The 16,951-nt window shown below is 40.8% G+C and overlaps 1 protein-coding gene across 1 annotated transcript in view; it reads right to left on the reverse strand.

Annotated features, from left to right (window-relative positions):
- The window catches only part of LEPR (leptin receptor), a 62,996-nt gene that overhangs the window by 35,328 nt on the left and 10,717 nt on the right, over positions 1 to 16,951 (reverse strand). Inside the window, exons 2-4 of the mRNA XM_053392126.1 lie at positions 6,277 to 6,335; positions 4,330 to 4,638; positions 3,426 to 3,549 (exon numbers count right to left, since the gene is read on the reverse strand). Coding sequence (XP_053248101.1) covers positions 3,426 to 3,549; positions 4,330 to 4,638; positions 6,277 to 6,316 — 473 coding nt within the window. The 5' untranslated portion in view covers positions 6,317 to 6,335. The remainder of the gene's footprint in view (positions 1 to 3,425; positions 3,550 to 4,329; positions 4,639 to 6,276; positions 6,336 to 16,951) is intronic.

The following is a 16,951-nucleotide window of genomic DNA, read 5'->3' on the forward strand; positions in this document are numbered from 1 at the left end:
CGTATCATTGGTTATGGCTCTACCGTCTGTTGGTCTCCTTGTCTTCTTCCCTACCAGTTCCAACATGCACCAGCCACCACTGCCATTAAGTAAATGCTGAGTCCATGTGCCCACTGGACCACTTTGATCAGTGCAACTGGCACTACGACAGGTGCCACATTCCACATTTGTAAGAGCTCGGTCATTTAGTTGTGGCAGCATCTGCACTTTGGAACTCCTTGCCTGTTGAGATCAAGCAGGTGCCTTCACTGTACTCTTTTCGGTGCTTGCTGAAAAGTAGCACAAATGCACAGCCCCTTTTCAGACTGGTCAGATATGTGCCAATGTGCTGCGGGAGAGTCATACACTGCATGTTTGACACTTACAACTTAGTTACAGCTCAAGTAAGCACAGCCTATGTGACAGATGAGCACATAGATCAGCAATTTACCAGAAGCATCTCACAGCATTCCCAATTTAAATCCTTTCAGTTTCTGCAATACTGAATGCAGTAGACACAAGTTGCCTTTTCTCCCAATCTTGAGGGGGGATATTAAAATTAGGATAAGGAAATTAATAACAAAAAAAAACAGTTGTACACAGTGCGAATAAGTTCAGAAATATGAGAGAAGGCCAGCCTTCCAAATAATCCACTGAGCCCCCAAATGATAGTTTCTTCTAAAGCACTCAAATGCAGTCTGGGGAAAGGGAATGCAAGCTTTGTTGTTGTTTAGCCGTTTAGTCGTGTCCGACTCTTCATGACCCCATGGACCAGAGCACGCCAGGCACTCCTGTCTTCCACTGCCTCCCGCAGTTTGGTCAAACTCATGCTGGTAGCTTCGAGAACACTATCCAAACATCTTATCTTCTGTCGTCCCCTTCTCCTTGTGCCCTCCATCTTTCCCAACATCAGGGTCTTTTCCAGGGAGTCTTCTCGTCTCATGAGGTGGCCAGAGTATTGGAGCCTCAGCTTCAGGATCTGTCCTTCCAGCGAGCACTCAGGGCTGATTTCCTTAAGAATGGATAGGTTTGATCTTCTTTCAAGCTTACCATGAGACAATCACAAACTTTATTGGTCTTTTCTGGTGGTGCTTACAGTTCACAAACCATGAAGAACTAACGTGAGGAGATAATGACAAAAGCTCACAGCAGCAAAGAATACTTCCCTTAGTTTTGCAACATGAAAGGTTAGTTCTTGAAACTGGCATGAAACTGCAGAACTTTATTTTTAAAGTTGTAAAATTAATGTTTTCCTGGACCAGACTTCGGATAAACAGAGTGAAAAAATATATACTCTTTGCGGTTTGGCTTCAGCTTACACTACACTACTTGAAAGTGGAAAGTCAGCATTGTTCCACTTGCCACCGTTTCCTTCTGTAGTTATAAGAGAAACCAGCTGTGGTATTCATTGGCCACTGTTCTGTATTCTCCCTTTTTTATATGTTACAGTTGCATTGTAATGTGATGGAAAATTCTTTGAAGCACTCAAGAAAAATGTTGTTGTTGTTTTAAAAAAAGCATTTGGCAAGGTTTCATTGTTGCCTATTATTCATATTAGAGTTTTGCAAAAAAAAATGTACTCTAAAATCATCTGTGGAAAATATGTTTTGGGTATTTTTTTAAAGGAAGAATTTGAAATAACTGGGTATATTGGGAGTTTAAACAGCCTTTCAGTAATTTATTTTCAGCTACCATAGAGATAAATGTAAGAAGACATATGTTCATATTGCCAAAAGGTAGAAGTGAGAGTTAGATATCAAATTTCTTAAGAAAAGTTCATTATCTGAATTGGTTGTTTAGGGAATTTGTTCCACTGGAGGAAATATGCAGGTCAATTCCAGCTCATCCTACTGAACAGCCAGGGAGATGTTCTTGGCCAGAGTTAAAAACTGCCTGGCTGCATCTGCATATTTGGTGGTTATGAGGGTAATTGTGACTGCATCCTGGCTATATATGTCTGTTAAGCTGTCTGTTAAGGGGTATCATAAATCATGGACAGCTATTCAAAAGTTTGAGCAAAATTAATGCAGCTATTTTTCTCAGTAGATTTATATCCCAATAAATTCTTACACTGCTTGACTCATTGCAGTCAACATTCAGATACCCAAAAGACTCTGGAGCAAGAACTCTTCACTCTGCATGCAGCCTAATTCCATCACCAAATTCCAAGAAATAATCCTTGGTTTCCCTTAGTTTGACAGACTGATTTTAGAACCCTTGTTGTGGCACAAGAAAGTTAGAGTCACGCTGTTTAAAAAGGGGCCACATTATTATTATTATTGTCTGCAGTTAACATAGCAGTGTTTGAGAGAGCATGTTGTATTCTATAAATATGATGTGGGATTTGATGTTTGAATCTACTTGATGATACATTTGCAGCCTAATTCTATGCTGATACATTTTCAGCCAATTCTATTCTAACTCAGAAATAAGTTCCACTGAGATCAATAGGTCTAGGTTTGCAGCCTTCAGTAGAATATATTCAGCTCACTGTTCCCCACAGAGGTGAATGTCCAAGGCTGTAATAGCTATTACATATATACAGAGAAGCCAGTGCTTTCATCAAATATGGGCAGCCCATATCAACAATTGTAGTATTCTTACGATAGGAGATTTGGAAAGACTGGAAACATGCTGGATCCTCTGTTATATGTTTTTGCACAGTAGGTTTACATTATAGGAGACAAAGATTTACTATACTATCATGAGTGTCTGATGTTGTGTTTGTAGCTGAGAAGAACATACCGGTAGTCCTTCTACAAGTCCTAACAGAAATGTGTACTTCATATGAAAAGCAACATGCTTAGATCAATGCTATCATCAAAGTTAACCAAACATACACTTTTATGACTAAATTTTACATTTAACATAAAGGACACCAGGTCATGTAAGCAAAACATCTAACTATTCAAAAGAACACATGGAATAGCAATAAAAAATTCCAAAGGGGCTGCGTGAAGGGTACTGCTGGAAAACACGCCAATAGTAACTGAAGAAATATAAAGTATCTGATGTCAACATGATGAGGCAGGCTAAGTTCATCCTTTATGGCCAAACCATGAAATATTGCACAATAAGTATATTGACAGAAGAGACCTCTGATATAAATAAAATGCTTTGTTGTTGTTTAGTCGTGTCTGACTCTTTGTGACCCCATGGACAAGAGCATGCCAGGCACTCCTGTCTTCCACTGCCTCCCGCAGTTTGGTCAAACTCATGTTAGTAGCAGTTTCATAAAAGGACAAAGATAGAGCAGGGCAGGGGGAAATCCCAATGTTAACAATTTGCTTTTAAAGTTTGGTATATAGGGGCAGCTGATAATTTCCTATACTCCTCTCCCAAACCCATTACCACCACTAGTATTAAAAAAAGTAAAGCAGAATTAAAAAAAAATCCTGAAAATTGTAAACTACATAAATTTCACATTTGACATAGATTATACTTACAATGTGTACAACAGATTCACTGAAAGGTCTTCATCCAGGTATGGTGACTTAGTAGATAATTCCACAAGACAAAATAACTCCTCTGTGCTTTCTTTAGACCAAAACTGTAGATTCCATATTGAATCTAAATGGAAAATTTACATATTTTTCAGAACTTCATTGCAAGCCAAAACCACTGAAATGCCATGTACCGGAGAGAACACATTTCTAAGAAAGTTTCCAATCCCAAATAAATAATCAAGCGTTCTTAAATTATGGGGTGATCTTAATTCTTTTACTGATACCAATACCAATAAATTCAAAACATCCTCTTACATTTTCTGCAGTGGCTCCCTGTTTGTGGAATGTTCTCTCGGGGGGGGGGGTTGGTTGGTACCTTCACTTACACACCTACACACCTTCAAGTGACAGGCAAAAACGTTACTCTTCAACCAGGCCTTTGGCTGATTAACATCCTATACCAGGGGTCAGCAACCTTTTTCAGCCATGGGCCGGTCTACCGTCCCTCAGACCATGTGGTGGGCCGGACTATATTTGGAGGGGTGAACAAATTCCTCTGCCCCACAAATAACCCAGAGATGCATTTTAAATAAAAGGACACATTCTACTCATGTAAAAACACACTGATTCGCGGGCCAGATTGAGAAGGTAACTGGACCGCATCCAGCCCATGGGCCTTAGGTTGCCTACCCCTGTCCTATACCCTTTTAAATGTGTTTGTGGGAAGGGGTGGAGGTTATTAGTTTGTTTGCTTTTATTATGTATTTTGTGGTTTTTATCTTGTATTTTTATGTTCTGAACCACCATGGAAGATATATGGAAGAAGGGCTGTATACAAAACAACAACAACAATAACAATGATTTTCTACAATAATAATAATGATTGTACCTTCCCCAAGCATACCTATTTGTTGAGTTGTAAAAGCACCGCTTTCTGAATACGTAAATGCCTTGATTTCCATTTCTGAAGTATATACAAAACAGTTAATATGTGTATCACTCCACTGGCAACATAGGAAATGATCTTCAGTCACCAGTGATGTGGCATTGGCTTTAATTGTACCATGTTCCTCATTTATGCTAGGACCATTCTCTGCAATTCCAGCGGGCAAAGAAATGTTAGAAGTCTTCTCTGATGGCACACATGGTAGCTGAAAGCTCTGTGGAGGAATCTGATATACCATGCAATAGGAAATTACCATTCGAAGAAAATCTGAGGGTACAGGGGGGGGAAAGGATTAGTCTGAATACCTCATATAACTGAGAGCTAGAACATTTATTAGCACAAGATAAAACAAATTCTGGACAAAATTACTGAACGCACACTTCCAAAGACATGCATAAAATCACAGAAATACATTCACTGATACTTAAATATTTTTTTGGCCATCAGCTTCATTCCGGGTCCCCCCCCCCTGCCCATTATTTTATTCTGTCATTACTCATGAACAAAACATCAAGAACTAGATTCACATGGATATAAAATAACTTATGTACACTGATGTGAAGCAGTTCAACCACAGTTCCATCCCCTGAGAAGCACTCAAAAATTGCCTTCATCTTTCAGCAAGGAAGGGTATATATTATAAACGAATGTATTATAGAACAGCATATTTATATTTAGTAAAATTTAGTTACAAAATTCAGGAGTACAAATTATTATTATTATTATTATTATTATTATTATTATTTACATCGTTTTATATTGTCGAGTTTTTAAATTTTGCAACTGGTGTTTTTTGTCTTGATACTGGTCACCCCCACTGCCTAAAACCACTTGTACTTACTTTGCAAAAGTATGCCTCTGTACATATAAAGGCCTTGTGCAGTAGATCAGTGTATGAGGAGTGACAACTATTAGCCCCGCCCACAACATTACAGGCAATGTGCAGCCCTTCCCCCTGGAGCTCAAGGGGACAGCACAAATATGTGCAGGGAGGGGGCCTTCCATGTGACCTGGAACCCCCTGCACAGTTAAATGTCCTTTCCTCTTACAGTAAACAAAGCATCATTCATCTTCTTCATATCTTTTATGCCTAGGCCTTGCCCCATAAGACTGGACCCCGCAGTCACTGAATTCCTGCTCTCTATGTTGTATCACTGTTTTTATGATACTGTTTTGTTGTTTTCATGTTGTAATTCTGTCCACCACGCAGATATCTTTAAATATTGAACAGTTTAGAAATGCTTTTAATTAAACAACCAAATCATTACCTCGTGTTTCACAGGATTCCAGATCACGTGGAAACCTTCATCCACACAGCTGAGCACACAAAGGCTCCCTGCTGCAGAAGCATGTATGGATGACAGCAACAACTGCTAGTGAGCACATGCAACATTGTTGGTGGTGTTAGCCAGCACAGCCCCACACATTGGTTCGACACGTGAAGGCGATATATAAAAGCCTAGTGGCTATTAACTTTAAGATGGCAATTCTGACCATATATTATGTATATTTTGTAAGAAATCAACAGAACAGAATCATGTTGCTAATGTTGAGATAATATATAGTGTTCCCTATCTTTTGAACATGCACCTGTGTATGTGGTCAAATTATAAAATTTGCAACCGGGTGGGGGGTTTTTGAATAATTTTGATTGCAACTGTATGCTTGGCTTGCTATACTATTACATTATCTAGAACAATTTCATCACAAAAATGTTTCCTCTGATATGATTTGAGCTATAATATTCCTTTTGCCAATCTGTTACTAATTCTGGCATCAAATCCCTCAAAGATACAGAGAAATTCAGGGACACTGGCCAAGAAAGAAGTGCACCAAATAGACGACTAGCATCTTCTAAGATTATTTTCTTATGATGTTGTTTAGAAAGAGTAGCCGACAACTTACTCAGCTGTAGAAATCCAGTCAAAATATTATACCAGTTCATCTTGGTCTAAACAGCAGATCTGAGGGCAAAAACAATCAGGGGGAAATAATGTCACACTGGCATTTATAGAAGAATAAAGAATATTTACGACACAGCAAACCAACTCCTACTTAAGGCTGACTGAGAAGGACAGCCTTGGATCTGCTGGATCCAAAGTCCATTGCTTGCTAGTTCTGAGCTCCTATACTTATAGGAATTCCCCCTCCCACTGAAAGCAATGAAATGTGGGGGTTTAAAAAAAAAATAAAAAAAATACACCTCCCTCCCAAAGTGAACCAGCAGCACTTTGGAAGTGATGGATTGACTTGCCACTTATCTCTTCTCCCACCCCCACTGCCTATTTAGGATTTCTGTGTTACTAAAATTGCAGTTCTTAGAGATCCTGTACATTTGTGGAAAAATAAAGAAACCTAGAATTCAAAGGCATTTTGTCAGAGGAGTTGATGCTTTCAGCTATGGTAACAACAGTTCTGTATTTGAACTGTAACAAGTTTAGTTCTTCTCCCAACAAGGAAGTTTACATGGTCAAGCATTACAGCAATTTAAAAGGAGTGGTTATAACTGCTATTGTGCATTTGAGAATAACACCAATATAGAAGCCATTGTGGTTATAACATGCTGCCAATGATATAGCAGAAAAACACAAGCAATGCATCTTAGAAAAAGTCAACAGAACTCACATATATTTAGCCTGTCCATTCATTTTTCTATGGCCTTGAGAGCCCCAACGCACACACAGCACTGACTAGACACCCACCATTCATTTCAGTTGAGAGAGAGCAGAGCTATCTGCACATTCTTTTATGAAGCACAGATCTGCTCTTTCCATTTAAGTAAATGAAAAACGCCATACATTGTGCAAGATTCCCCCCCCCCCCAAAGTTAGAAGTCTACATTTTATATAACGCTCCAGTTATTTAATAGCATGTGAAACAGAAAGAAAATAAAACAGAATATGGGTAGAATTGTCTTCTCACCAGAATAAGGAACATAGGAAGCTGCCTTCTACTCAGTCAGACCATTGTAGGATTTGAAGGTGCTCTTTCCCAGTCCTACAGTAACGAACGCTTCTGGTTACGCACGCTTTGGGTTATGAGCTCCGCTAACCTGGAAGTAGTTGCTCCTGGTTGTGAACTTTGCCCCAGGATGTGAGCAGCAGGCACGCGCGCAGTGGGAGGCGCCGTTAGCAAAAGCGCACCTCAGGATAAGAACAGTTTCAGATTAAGAATGGACTGCCGGAACAAATTAAGTATGTAACCAGAGGTACCACTGTATATCTCAACCTCTTCTGTAAAAGTAAACAGTATCCATTTCTTCTGCAGCCTGTAGTATATATTATCAACATTTACTAAACCGAAATAGCTTTGTCTGCTTAAAAGCCAAAGCCAGAATGTGATGTACCTTTATAGGAAAACTACTGTTTGAGTTATTAGCACAACAGCAGCTGCAACCAGTTAAAGTCAGCTTCAAGAGTTTATAAATTGTCCTTCCCATACATCAGGGGCAGGGAACCTCTGACCTAGTGGGTCTAACTAGGCCCACAAGGCCTCCACATTTTGCACATTAGGCCATTTTGGCTAAGCTACAGCCACCTACCAATCACTCGACCTCATACATGACATCAGGTGTAGGCAGGTAAAAAGGTGGCCAGGTTGGTGCACCTGGTGCATCAAAGCACAGTGCAGGGCTCTTTACAAAGGGCTTCCAAAGAGCCTTGCACAGAGCTTTAAAGTCTTGCTCATCTGAGCTTCAGAACACCATGAAGGGCTTTTTAGAAGCTTCTTGCAAAGAGTGCTTTGATGCCATGATAATCAGCTGATTGTTGGGACCTCAAAGTGCCGTCCAGGGATCCTTGCTTCATATTCTCTTTCACTATTAGCAAACCATAATTATGATGCATCTTACAATAACCTTAGAAGATACTCCTTCTGAGGAAATGAAAAATTTAGCTACCTCAGATTCATAGCAAACAATTAATTAAAGTAACCCAAATGGATTCTGCAAATCCACTCTATTACAAATAAGGGAAGATTCCATATTCACTGAATATGCACCAGTCCAAACTAGATGTGGCTATTTGTTAAAAATTTGTCTGGGGGGTTGGATGGGTTCTATTTAGTAAACGGCAAGTGAACTGGTGCTAAGTCAGATCTGGACAATGGTAGGGTAGGGAGTTTTAACCCTTTAGCAGTCCAAAAAAACATAAGCTCTCAGATCACAGAAATCAATCCCCATAAAAGCCTGGGTGAACAGCAACACTGTTTTCAGTCAACACGGAAATATTTCCAGTGCTCATGCCACAAATTACTGTGCAGATTTGCATGTACATTCACTTCTCTCTCAATATCTGCTCCCGTAAAGACACAGAAAGTGAGTGTTGAGGCAGCAAGCCACTGTGGCAAACTGGGGGTGCAGAGTGATTCCTTAACATCCTGCTTAACTCCCCAGTTCTTTTCTGGGCTTCCACAAGAAACATGGCACTAAATATGCCTGGATATACCTATATAAGAGCCAAACGTTCAAGCAGTATATAGCTAGAACACCAGCATAGGTGTACTGAGCATGAAATATCCATGCCACATGGTTACAACTAAATAGTAATGTTGAATTTATTTAGGGAAATCAAGGGTTTGACAACACTGAAAATAAGGGAAGGAAGGAACTTCTAAAATTGGCATCACAAACACACACAAACAGAGAGAGAGAGAGAGTTGGATCCAGATGTATTCCAGAAGAAGAAATACTGGCAATGCTATTGTTCTGTAAACTGTTGCACAAGAGCCAGTGGAAGACCTCACACACTACGGACTTTCAGGGCCAGATTCAACTAGCAAGTCCCGCATGCCCCCAACATTGGCTCTGGGGAGGTCAAGAGAACCCCCAGAATAGCACAAGGGTGGAAGAGTAGGGAATCATTCTATCTGGCAAGCAAAAATGCTTGCACCGATGGGACAATTGCCATAGTGCTACATTGATTTCCTCCCTTAGTTTATTTTTCACATGTGTGAGGTCGGGAAATGCTCTTCTGCTTGTGGAAAAGGTCTTTTTGCAGAAAAGCATCTCTGAATCTCATCCACTGTATCTTAAGCTCTTTACTTCATTGTCAGACAATGTATTAATCTAGACAGGGTCCTTTAAACTTATTTGATTCCCAAAGTTCATTTGTTGCTCAAGGCATTTTCAAATTGAAGACAAGCTGGCTGTGTCTGGCACACACAAAAACCTACCTCATACTGGAAACTCTCTGGTCAATGTGGAAGCTGACTTTGAAATTTCCTGCAGAAGCAATCACATCTAGATGGGGTGGACTTTGGCCAGGGAAGATTTCCCACTGTCCCTGATGCAGATCAAAGTTGGGAGTTTTAGCTAAGTACTGGGTGCTTTGGTGCATGCCACATCTGGTCTCACAGAAAGAGGAAGATGCTTTCAAACATTTAAAACTGAATTAGCATTATGTCACTGACAGAGGGAGGATAGGAAAGGCAGATTGCAGGTGTCAGCTGCAGACTTTGATTCACAAAGGGTATATGGACACACACATAGTCCCATCCCATTGCAATGTTAAAGGATTGCCCTGTGGAAGGCAGCTATTATTTTGCATGCATGCCGATACCACCAGCAACCATTTCCCAACCCTGGAAGCTGCAGATGGCAGTGGGGATGCTCACAATGTGTGGGCTCCTATCCACAAGGCAAGAACTTCTAATTTTAAATGTGGTATGTATAGCATTCACTACTTGAATGCCACTTTCAACAGCATTCCAACAACGAATGCAAGATCAGTCTTAAACGGGAGCTGCTTACATGGGGTGAACTTACGAGGTCTGTAACATTATTTAGGAAGGAATTCAAATTTAATGTGATGCAGCCTCAGTGTCATGAAGTCCATCACTTTAAATCAGGAAATTAAACTGAAATTCATTATTCATATTCACAACAACTAGGCTAAAAATGAAATAAAAAGGGCTGCCCACTGTGAAAACACATTTTATTGCTTATAAAATAAGATAAAAATAAGAAAAATTGTTCTTTTCCATTCCCTAGAGTTTCACTTGGACATGGCAAGTCACAAATGTCCCATCAGTCATGGCTGCCAGTGACATATTGAAGACATTAGCACCAAGAGACCAAACAGGAAGCCAAGGCACAGGCCCAAGAGATGTGTGCTATGTTATTTTTCTGAATTGGAGGAATGTTATTTGCTTACCAAACCAGTTTTAGTGTTATTTACTACTTTGAAGGAATTGAATCTCTCAAACTATTTTATGGATTTAGCCAAGCAATTAGAAAGAATAGGTAAAGTCTGCAAAAGCTTCAGTGCAGTAATACACACTGCATTATGTGCAATCTCTACTTGGGTAATCTGAATTACATAGCGCACACTTCTAATTAGCCAGGTTGACTGCAAAATTGTATGTGCTCTGTTCAAAAAATGTTGCAATTCTCAGCAGGGGTACAAAGAAAGCAGTCAAACGCTGCACACTGCCCAATCTAAAGCAAACCTATTGCAAGCATCTGTCTTGAAAGAATAAATAAAGCAGATGCCCCCCTTCTTCTCATTCAATGCTACAATAAAAAATAGAGGACCCAGAGAAGAAGGGTGCAAGAACAGTGACAATAATAGCCATGCATACTATTTCTAAAATTCAGAGGATAAGATTTTCTCTTAATAACCCTCTACAGACTTCCTGCTTGTCAAACGTTCTGTAATGAGGAAGCTCACCAATGGTGAACAAGTTGCTGGAAAGAAACAGTTCATCCACTAATACCAACATTCCCCCTCAATTGCCGAGCCAGAGGGACAGTTGGGCACATTCTCAGTTGTGTTTTTATTTCACTTGTGCATGAAGTAATAGCTATGATGGTTTTTTTTCCACAATTCAATTTCCAAAGTTTCATCAGTGTAACAACTTTGTCTCCATGTATCCACACTTTCCTGTACTCTTTCAGCCCCAATCTACTTTGTCTACAGGCTGTAGCCATAAAGCTGTTGTTGCCATGCTGCACCATAACTGTTGTTTGTTGGCAGTGTTACCATGGATATTGTGACACTGGCTGTAAAAATTGTTACGTTCTCTCCAATTGTTCATGTGCTGAACAATTTGCATTTAGCTAAATGACTGATCAAAACAGGAAATTTGAAACATAATTTTAGGAATATGCAGCATCCCCCCCCCCGAACAAATCAGAAAAGATAGGTCCTTCCTCTGCAATATCCCTGAAGTTTTGACAGAATCAAAACTGCAAAACTTAGATACATTTTGAGCTAGCACAAATGCATTAGAAAATGCATGTGCCCAGCAACATGTGAGCTTGAAGACTCACAAGGGAAGACAGTCAAGGAGACAGAACCTTGGACAGCTCTAAATGGCCCTGCTAAACCAGCCACAGGAGATGCTACAACTGCAGGGAGTGTTAACTAAAGTGTTATGAAGCCTAACCAGACCGGAAGTGTTGTAAGCTTTGCTTCAGGAGCAGCTGGCTGGTCAGCCAAACAGCCCTTGCCTTATTTTGAGTTCTGTGAGGCTGGGGAGGCAGGAGTACTGCAGAGGACCCCCCCTCTGAATCACAGGATGGTGGCAATGGTCTACTTGAGAAAGTTGCTGTCATGAGTTCCACAGCGATGCCTTAAAGAGGGCAGTTGGGATGACAAGAAGGAGTGGGAGATGCTCAGAGAACTCTGACCTCGGGAAAGGTCCTAGCAGGTTGGGGGATGGAAATATGGGACCCTAGAAGGACTCTGGCCCAGGAGAGGGTCCCAACAGCTTGGAAGGTGGAGATCCAGAACCAAGGAAGAGGCCTAGCAAGGTAGCAAGAGAACAGCCTGCACCCCGCAACACAGGACACCCCAAGTGCAATGTCACAGGCCACTAAGCCAACTGGCACCTTTCCATGTCAGTGAAACACCTTCTGGGGAGGCACCTGGTGATAAGTCTGACAGCAAGTTAGCTCCGTCAGCGTCACTTCCATCTCCAAGGACATGAAGGTGACACCACAAAGAAACCATACAAGCCCAGCCTTGATGGAGGACTACCCATTTATTTATCCAGACCTGAGGCTTGGGACATCCGCTGCACAAATAGCTGTGCCTGTCCTGCTCTTCAAAAGGGGGCATGTCAAATGTTGCATCAACCTCTTAGCTAAGTCTACTCATGCACTGTCATGCTCTGCTGTGCTTTACTAGCTTGTAACCTGTAGACCCATTGGAATACTGTGCTGACTTCGTTAATACAGCCTTTAATACCTCCAGTCATGTTGACAGTTTGAGATCTGAGGAGGAGAGTCAGAGTCAGGACAGCTGCCTCAAGCTCATCAGAGCCTTCTGCTATCCACTGAAAGGTCCCTCAGTCACAACAATGGCACACAACTATAGCTGAAACCGAATTTCAAGGCAGCCACTCTTCATCTGAAATGTGGTAAGATTATGCATTTGTTTTTAAATCAAGCCGGTGTTAAATTTTAGCAACCTCAGGATGTTTGACATACCATATTCATAAAAATTAAACATAAACCATGAAATTTAATACAGGAGTGTACATGATAGAATTGTAGCTAAAGCACAGCTGAAGTCCACAAAACAGCTAAAAAACCCCAAATACCCATAAAACCATTGTCATTAAAACACAGTTAAAAAGCAATAGAACTTTTGAAACAAGGTATAGACGACTAAATTACATGTTTAAAAAACAATTTTTTCAACAGCAAAAGAGACTTTATATTTCCAGCCTGAAGCTATAATCCAATAACCATACATCAGTTTTGAATGAATGAATTTGTTGTTGTTTAGTCGTGTCCGACTCTTTGTGACCCCATGAACCAGAGCACGCAGTTTGGTGAAACTCATGTTCGTAGCTTCGAGAACACTGTCCAAGCATCTCGTCCTCTGTCATCCCCTTCTCCTTGTGCCCTCAATCTTTCCCAACATCAGGGTCTTTTCCAGGGAGTCTTCTCATCTCATGAGGTGGCCAAAGTATTGGAGCCTCAGCTTCAGGATCTGTCCTTCCAGTTTCCTTAAGAATGGATAGGTTTGATCTTCTTGTAGTCAATGGGACTCTCAAGAGTCTCCTTCAGCACCATAATTCAAAAGCATCAATACTTTGGTGATCCGCCTTCTTTATGGTCCAGCTCTCACTTCCATACATCACTACTAGGAAAACCATAGTTTAACTATACGGACCTTTGTTGGTAAGGTGATGTCTCTGCTTTATAAGATGCTGTCTAGGATTGTAATCGCTATTCTCCCAAGAAGCAGGCATCTTTTAATTTCGTGACTGCTTTCACCATCTGCAGTGATCAAGGAGCCCAAGAAAGTAAAATCTCCCACTGCCTCCATTTCTTCCCCTTCTATTTGCCAGGAGGTGATGGGACCAGTGGCCATGATCTTAGTTTTTTTGATGTTGAGCTTCAAACCATATTTTGCTCTCTCCTCTTTCACCCTCATTAAGAGGTTCTTTAATTCCTCCTCCTCACTTTCTGCCATCAAGGTTGTGCCATCTGTATATCTGAGGTTCTTGATGTTTCTTCCAGCAATCTTAATTCCGGTTTGGTTTCATCCAGTCCAGCCTTTCGCATGAAGAATTCTGCATATAAGTTAAATAAGCAAGGAGACAATATATAGCCTTGTCTTACTCTTTTCCCAATTTTGAACCAATCTGTTGTTCCATATCCAGTTCTAACTGTAGCTTCTTGTTCCACATAGAGATTTCTCAGGAGACAGATGAGGTGATCAGACCCTCCCATTTTTTTAAGAACTTGCCATAGTTTGCTGCGAATGAATAGAGAGATGGAAATGGAAGCAACTGTACCTCTGAAGGGAAGGCATTCCACAGATGAGATACCACCACAGAGAAGATGATACCCCTTCACAGTGGATCTGACATGAACCATAGATACTGTATGTGAATTTGTTTTTCATTATCAATATTCTGACTGATATTTCCCAACAAACTTTAAAAAAACAAAACAAAAAAACCCCAACCACCATTAATGACATATCAGCATGTACTTAGCATTTCTTTAACATCAACAGGAACTGGAAACTTTTGATTAATTATGTTTTAAAATCCAGTCCATTCCTATGCTGAATTTGAAGAAATGGGGTGGCATCCAACTAGGTCATACTCAGAGCAGACCCACTGAAATCAATGGGTGAGTGAAGAAGTTATACTCTATTTCAGAACAGCCTTAGATGAAACAGCACTAAAATATAAGTGGGTCTTTCAGCAATAGTTCAAATATCAAATTAGTCACCAATGATCAAATGCAAACCATACAAGAGTGGGAACACATCCAATAGTTCTGGCACTAAATGGCAAGTGAAAACATAAACTTTGTTTTATTATTTATTTATTTATACCCCCACACATCTGGCTGGGTCTTCTTCAATTTATCTATTAACAGGACAAAAAGCTTGTGAAATAAAAACATTAACAGCTGTTAGTTAACATGAAATGGGAACAGCCTACTGTGCACTGTTGAATGGTTTATTTAAATGTAAAGGTTCATCATTGTTCCACCTGATGTGTATGTCTTTAAGGGGCCAGAGCAAGGGCCAGAGTAAGATAACGAGACCCAGCTTTACAGCTGTGAAGCATAGCAGGTGCTGCTGAGTTGTATTTGATTAAGGTGTGTCAGCATTTGGGTGTAGTATATAAGGAGCAGCACCTAGCTCTCCCATTACCCTGGGGGATGGGTTGGTGGTTGGGTCTGGTTTGGTTGTTAATGTACTTAGTGTAAAAGGAGTTTTTGTTTTTCTTATTAAAACCTAGTTTAAGTTATTTTTGAGTCCTTAATTTTTTTAATGCATGGTCTCCCCAGCAAGCTCTCTGCGCTACTAAACTGCAAACAGCCAACATCTTTGGTTATGGGCCCAGCTGCTGAGTGGATGACTGCATATTTTTGGACTCTGAGAAAGGTTTGAAAACTCCTTCTCCTGTTAGCGTAGTTCTGTGGGTCTGGAAGAGTTCCAGAATGGTTGACCGGGTTCCTGAAGCTGAGAAGGCTCTGGTCTTCCCACAGCTAACAGATGAGAACTATAGTTTATGGTCTTTTCGGGTGGAGGCGCTTTTGACCTCTAGAGAAGTATGGACCTATGTAACTGACGACCCTCCTGACCCTGTGACTAATGCTTGGTCGAAAGGAGATGCAAAAGCCAGGGCGATAATTAATTTGGCAGTCAGCGACCAGCAAGTAGTCTATATAAGAAATAAGAAAACTGCCAAAGAAATGTGGGACAGTCTTGCAGCAGTGCATGTTAGAAAAGAGTCAGCATCTGCATTGATGTTTTTCAAGCAGTTGTACCAGACGAAGTTGCAGCCTGGTGGTGATTTGGCAGCACACTTGAGACGTCTGGAGGCAATACGCTGCGAATTAATTCGAAGGGACATGGAGATACCTGATATTCAGTATGTTTTTATCATTCTTTGTTCCCTTAATGAGGACTTCGATGGTATAGCTAGCCAGATATCTGCCGTTCCACCAGCACAATTAACTGTGGAAGGGGTAACGGCAAGATTAATGGGCGAGTTGGACAGAAGGGAGGCTTGTGCCATAAGCACTCCTATTTCCAGAAGTAATGAGGACCGCCATATGCAAACTTGTGGTGATACAACTGTATTTAAAGCTGCCAAGCGTTGTTGGTTCTGCAATAAGCAAGGACATTTTGCAAAGGACTGCAGATCCAAAAGAAAGCAAAGTACTCCCAAGCCTGTTTCTGTTCGTCAGTCACGGTCGTCAGCCCAGCAGCCGACATCGTATAGTAGAGACAGAAACGAGCCGCGAGTTTTCCATGCTAGGACAACAGATCGTAAAAGACTTAAACGTGCCAAGTGGAAGTCTTTTGTTGTGGACTCAGGAGCATCTCAGCACGTTTGCAATGATCGAAGCTTGTTTATTTCTTTCGAAGAGGAAATTGGTAATGTACATTTAGCCAATTCACAAGTCTTGCAGTCGCTTGGCAGGGGTACTGTTAAACTTGACTCTTTAAACATTACAATAGTGAACTGCATTTACTGCCCGTCAGTGGACAATTTATTGTCAGTAAGGTGCTTTGCTCGTCAAGGCATAACTGTGCGTTTCTTAAAGTCAATGTGTGAGTTTTTCGATGGGAACAAACGTCTATTATATGCCCGGGAATCTGATGGTTTATATAGACTGTATTTTCGCACCTACTCCCAATCGCCTATAAATTGCAGAGCAGCACAGTCAAGCCAGGGGTTGAGGAATGTAAGGCCACATTCCGGGTGTGTCCATGAGGCGCACAGAATTCTGGGACACCTGAATTTTGCTGATGTAATTAAGACAAAGAATATTGTTGATGGCCTCAACTTAAAACCATGTAAATTCTTTATGCAATGTCTATCCTGTTGCAAGAATAAGATTAAGGTTGCACGCAAGGGTAGATGCTCAGATAGGAAAGTAACTGAGCCATTTGAGCGTGTACATTGTGATTTAGTTGGGCCACTCCCACCATCATTAGGAGGTTCTAAGTACTGGCTTACTCTGATAGACCAGTATAGTAGATATTGTTGGACTTATGCAATAGCTGAGAAGTCCCAAGCATTTGAGAAGTACAAAGTTTTTTGCAACTGGGTAAAAACGCACTTTAACAAACCAATTAAGAACCTATTTTCTGAC

Source organism: Podarcis raffonei, chromosome 6, assembly GCF_027172205.1.
Source record: "Podarcis raffonei isolate rPodRaf1 chromosome 6, rPodRaf1.pri, whole genome shotgun sequence".
NCBI classification, from domain to species: domain Eukaryota; kingdom Metazoa; phylum Chordata; class Lepidosauria; order Squamata; family Lacertidae; genus Podarcis; species Podarcis raffonei.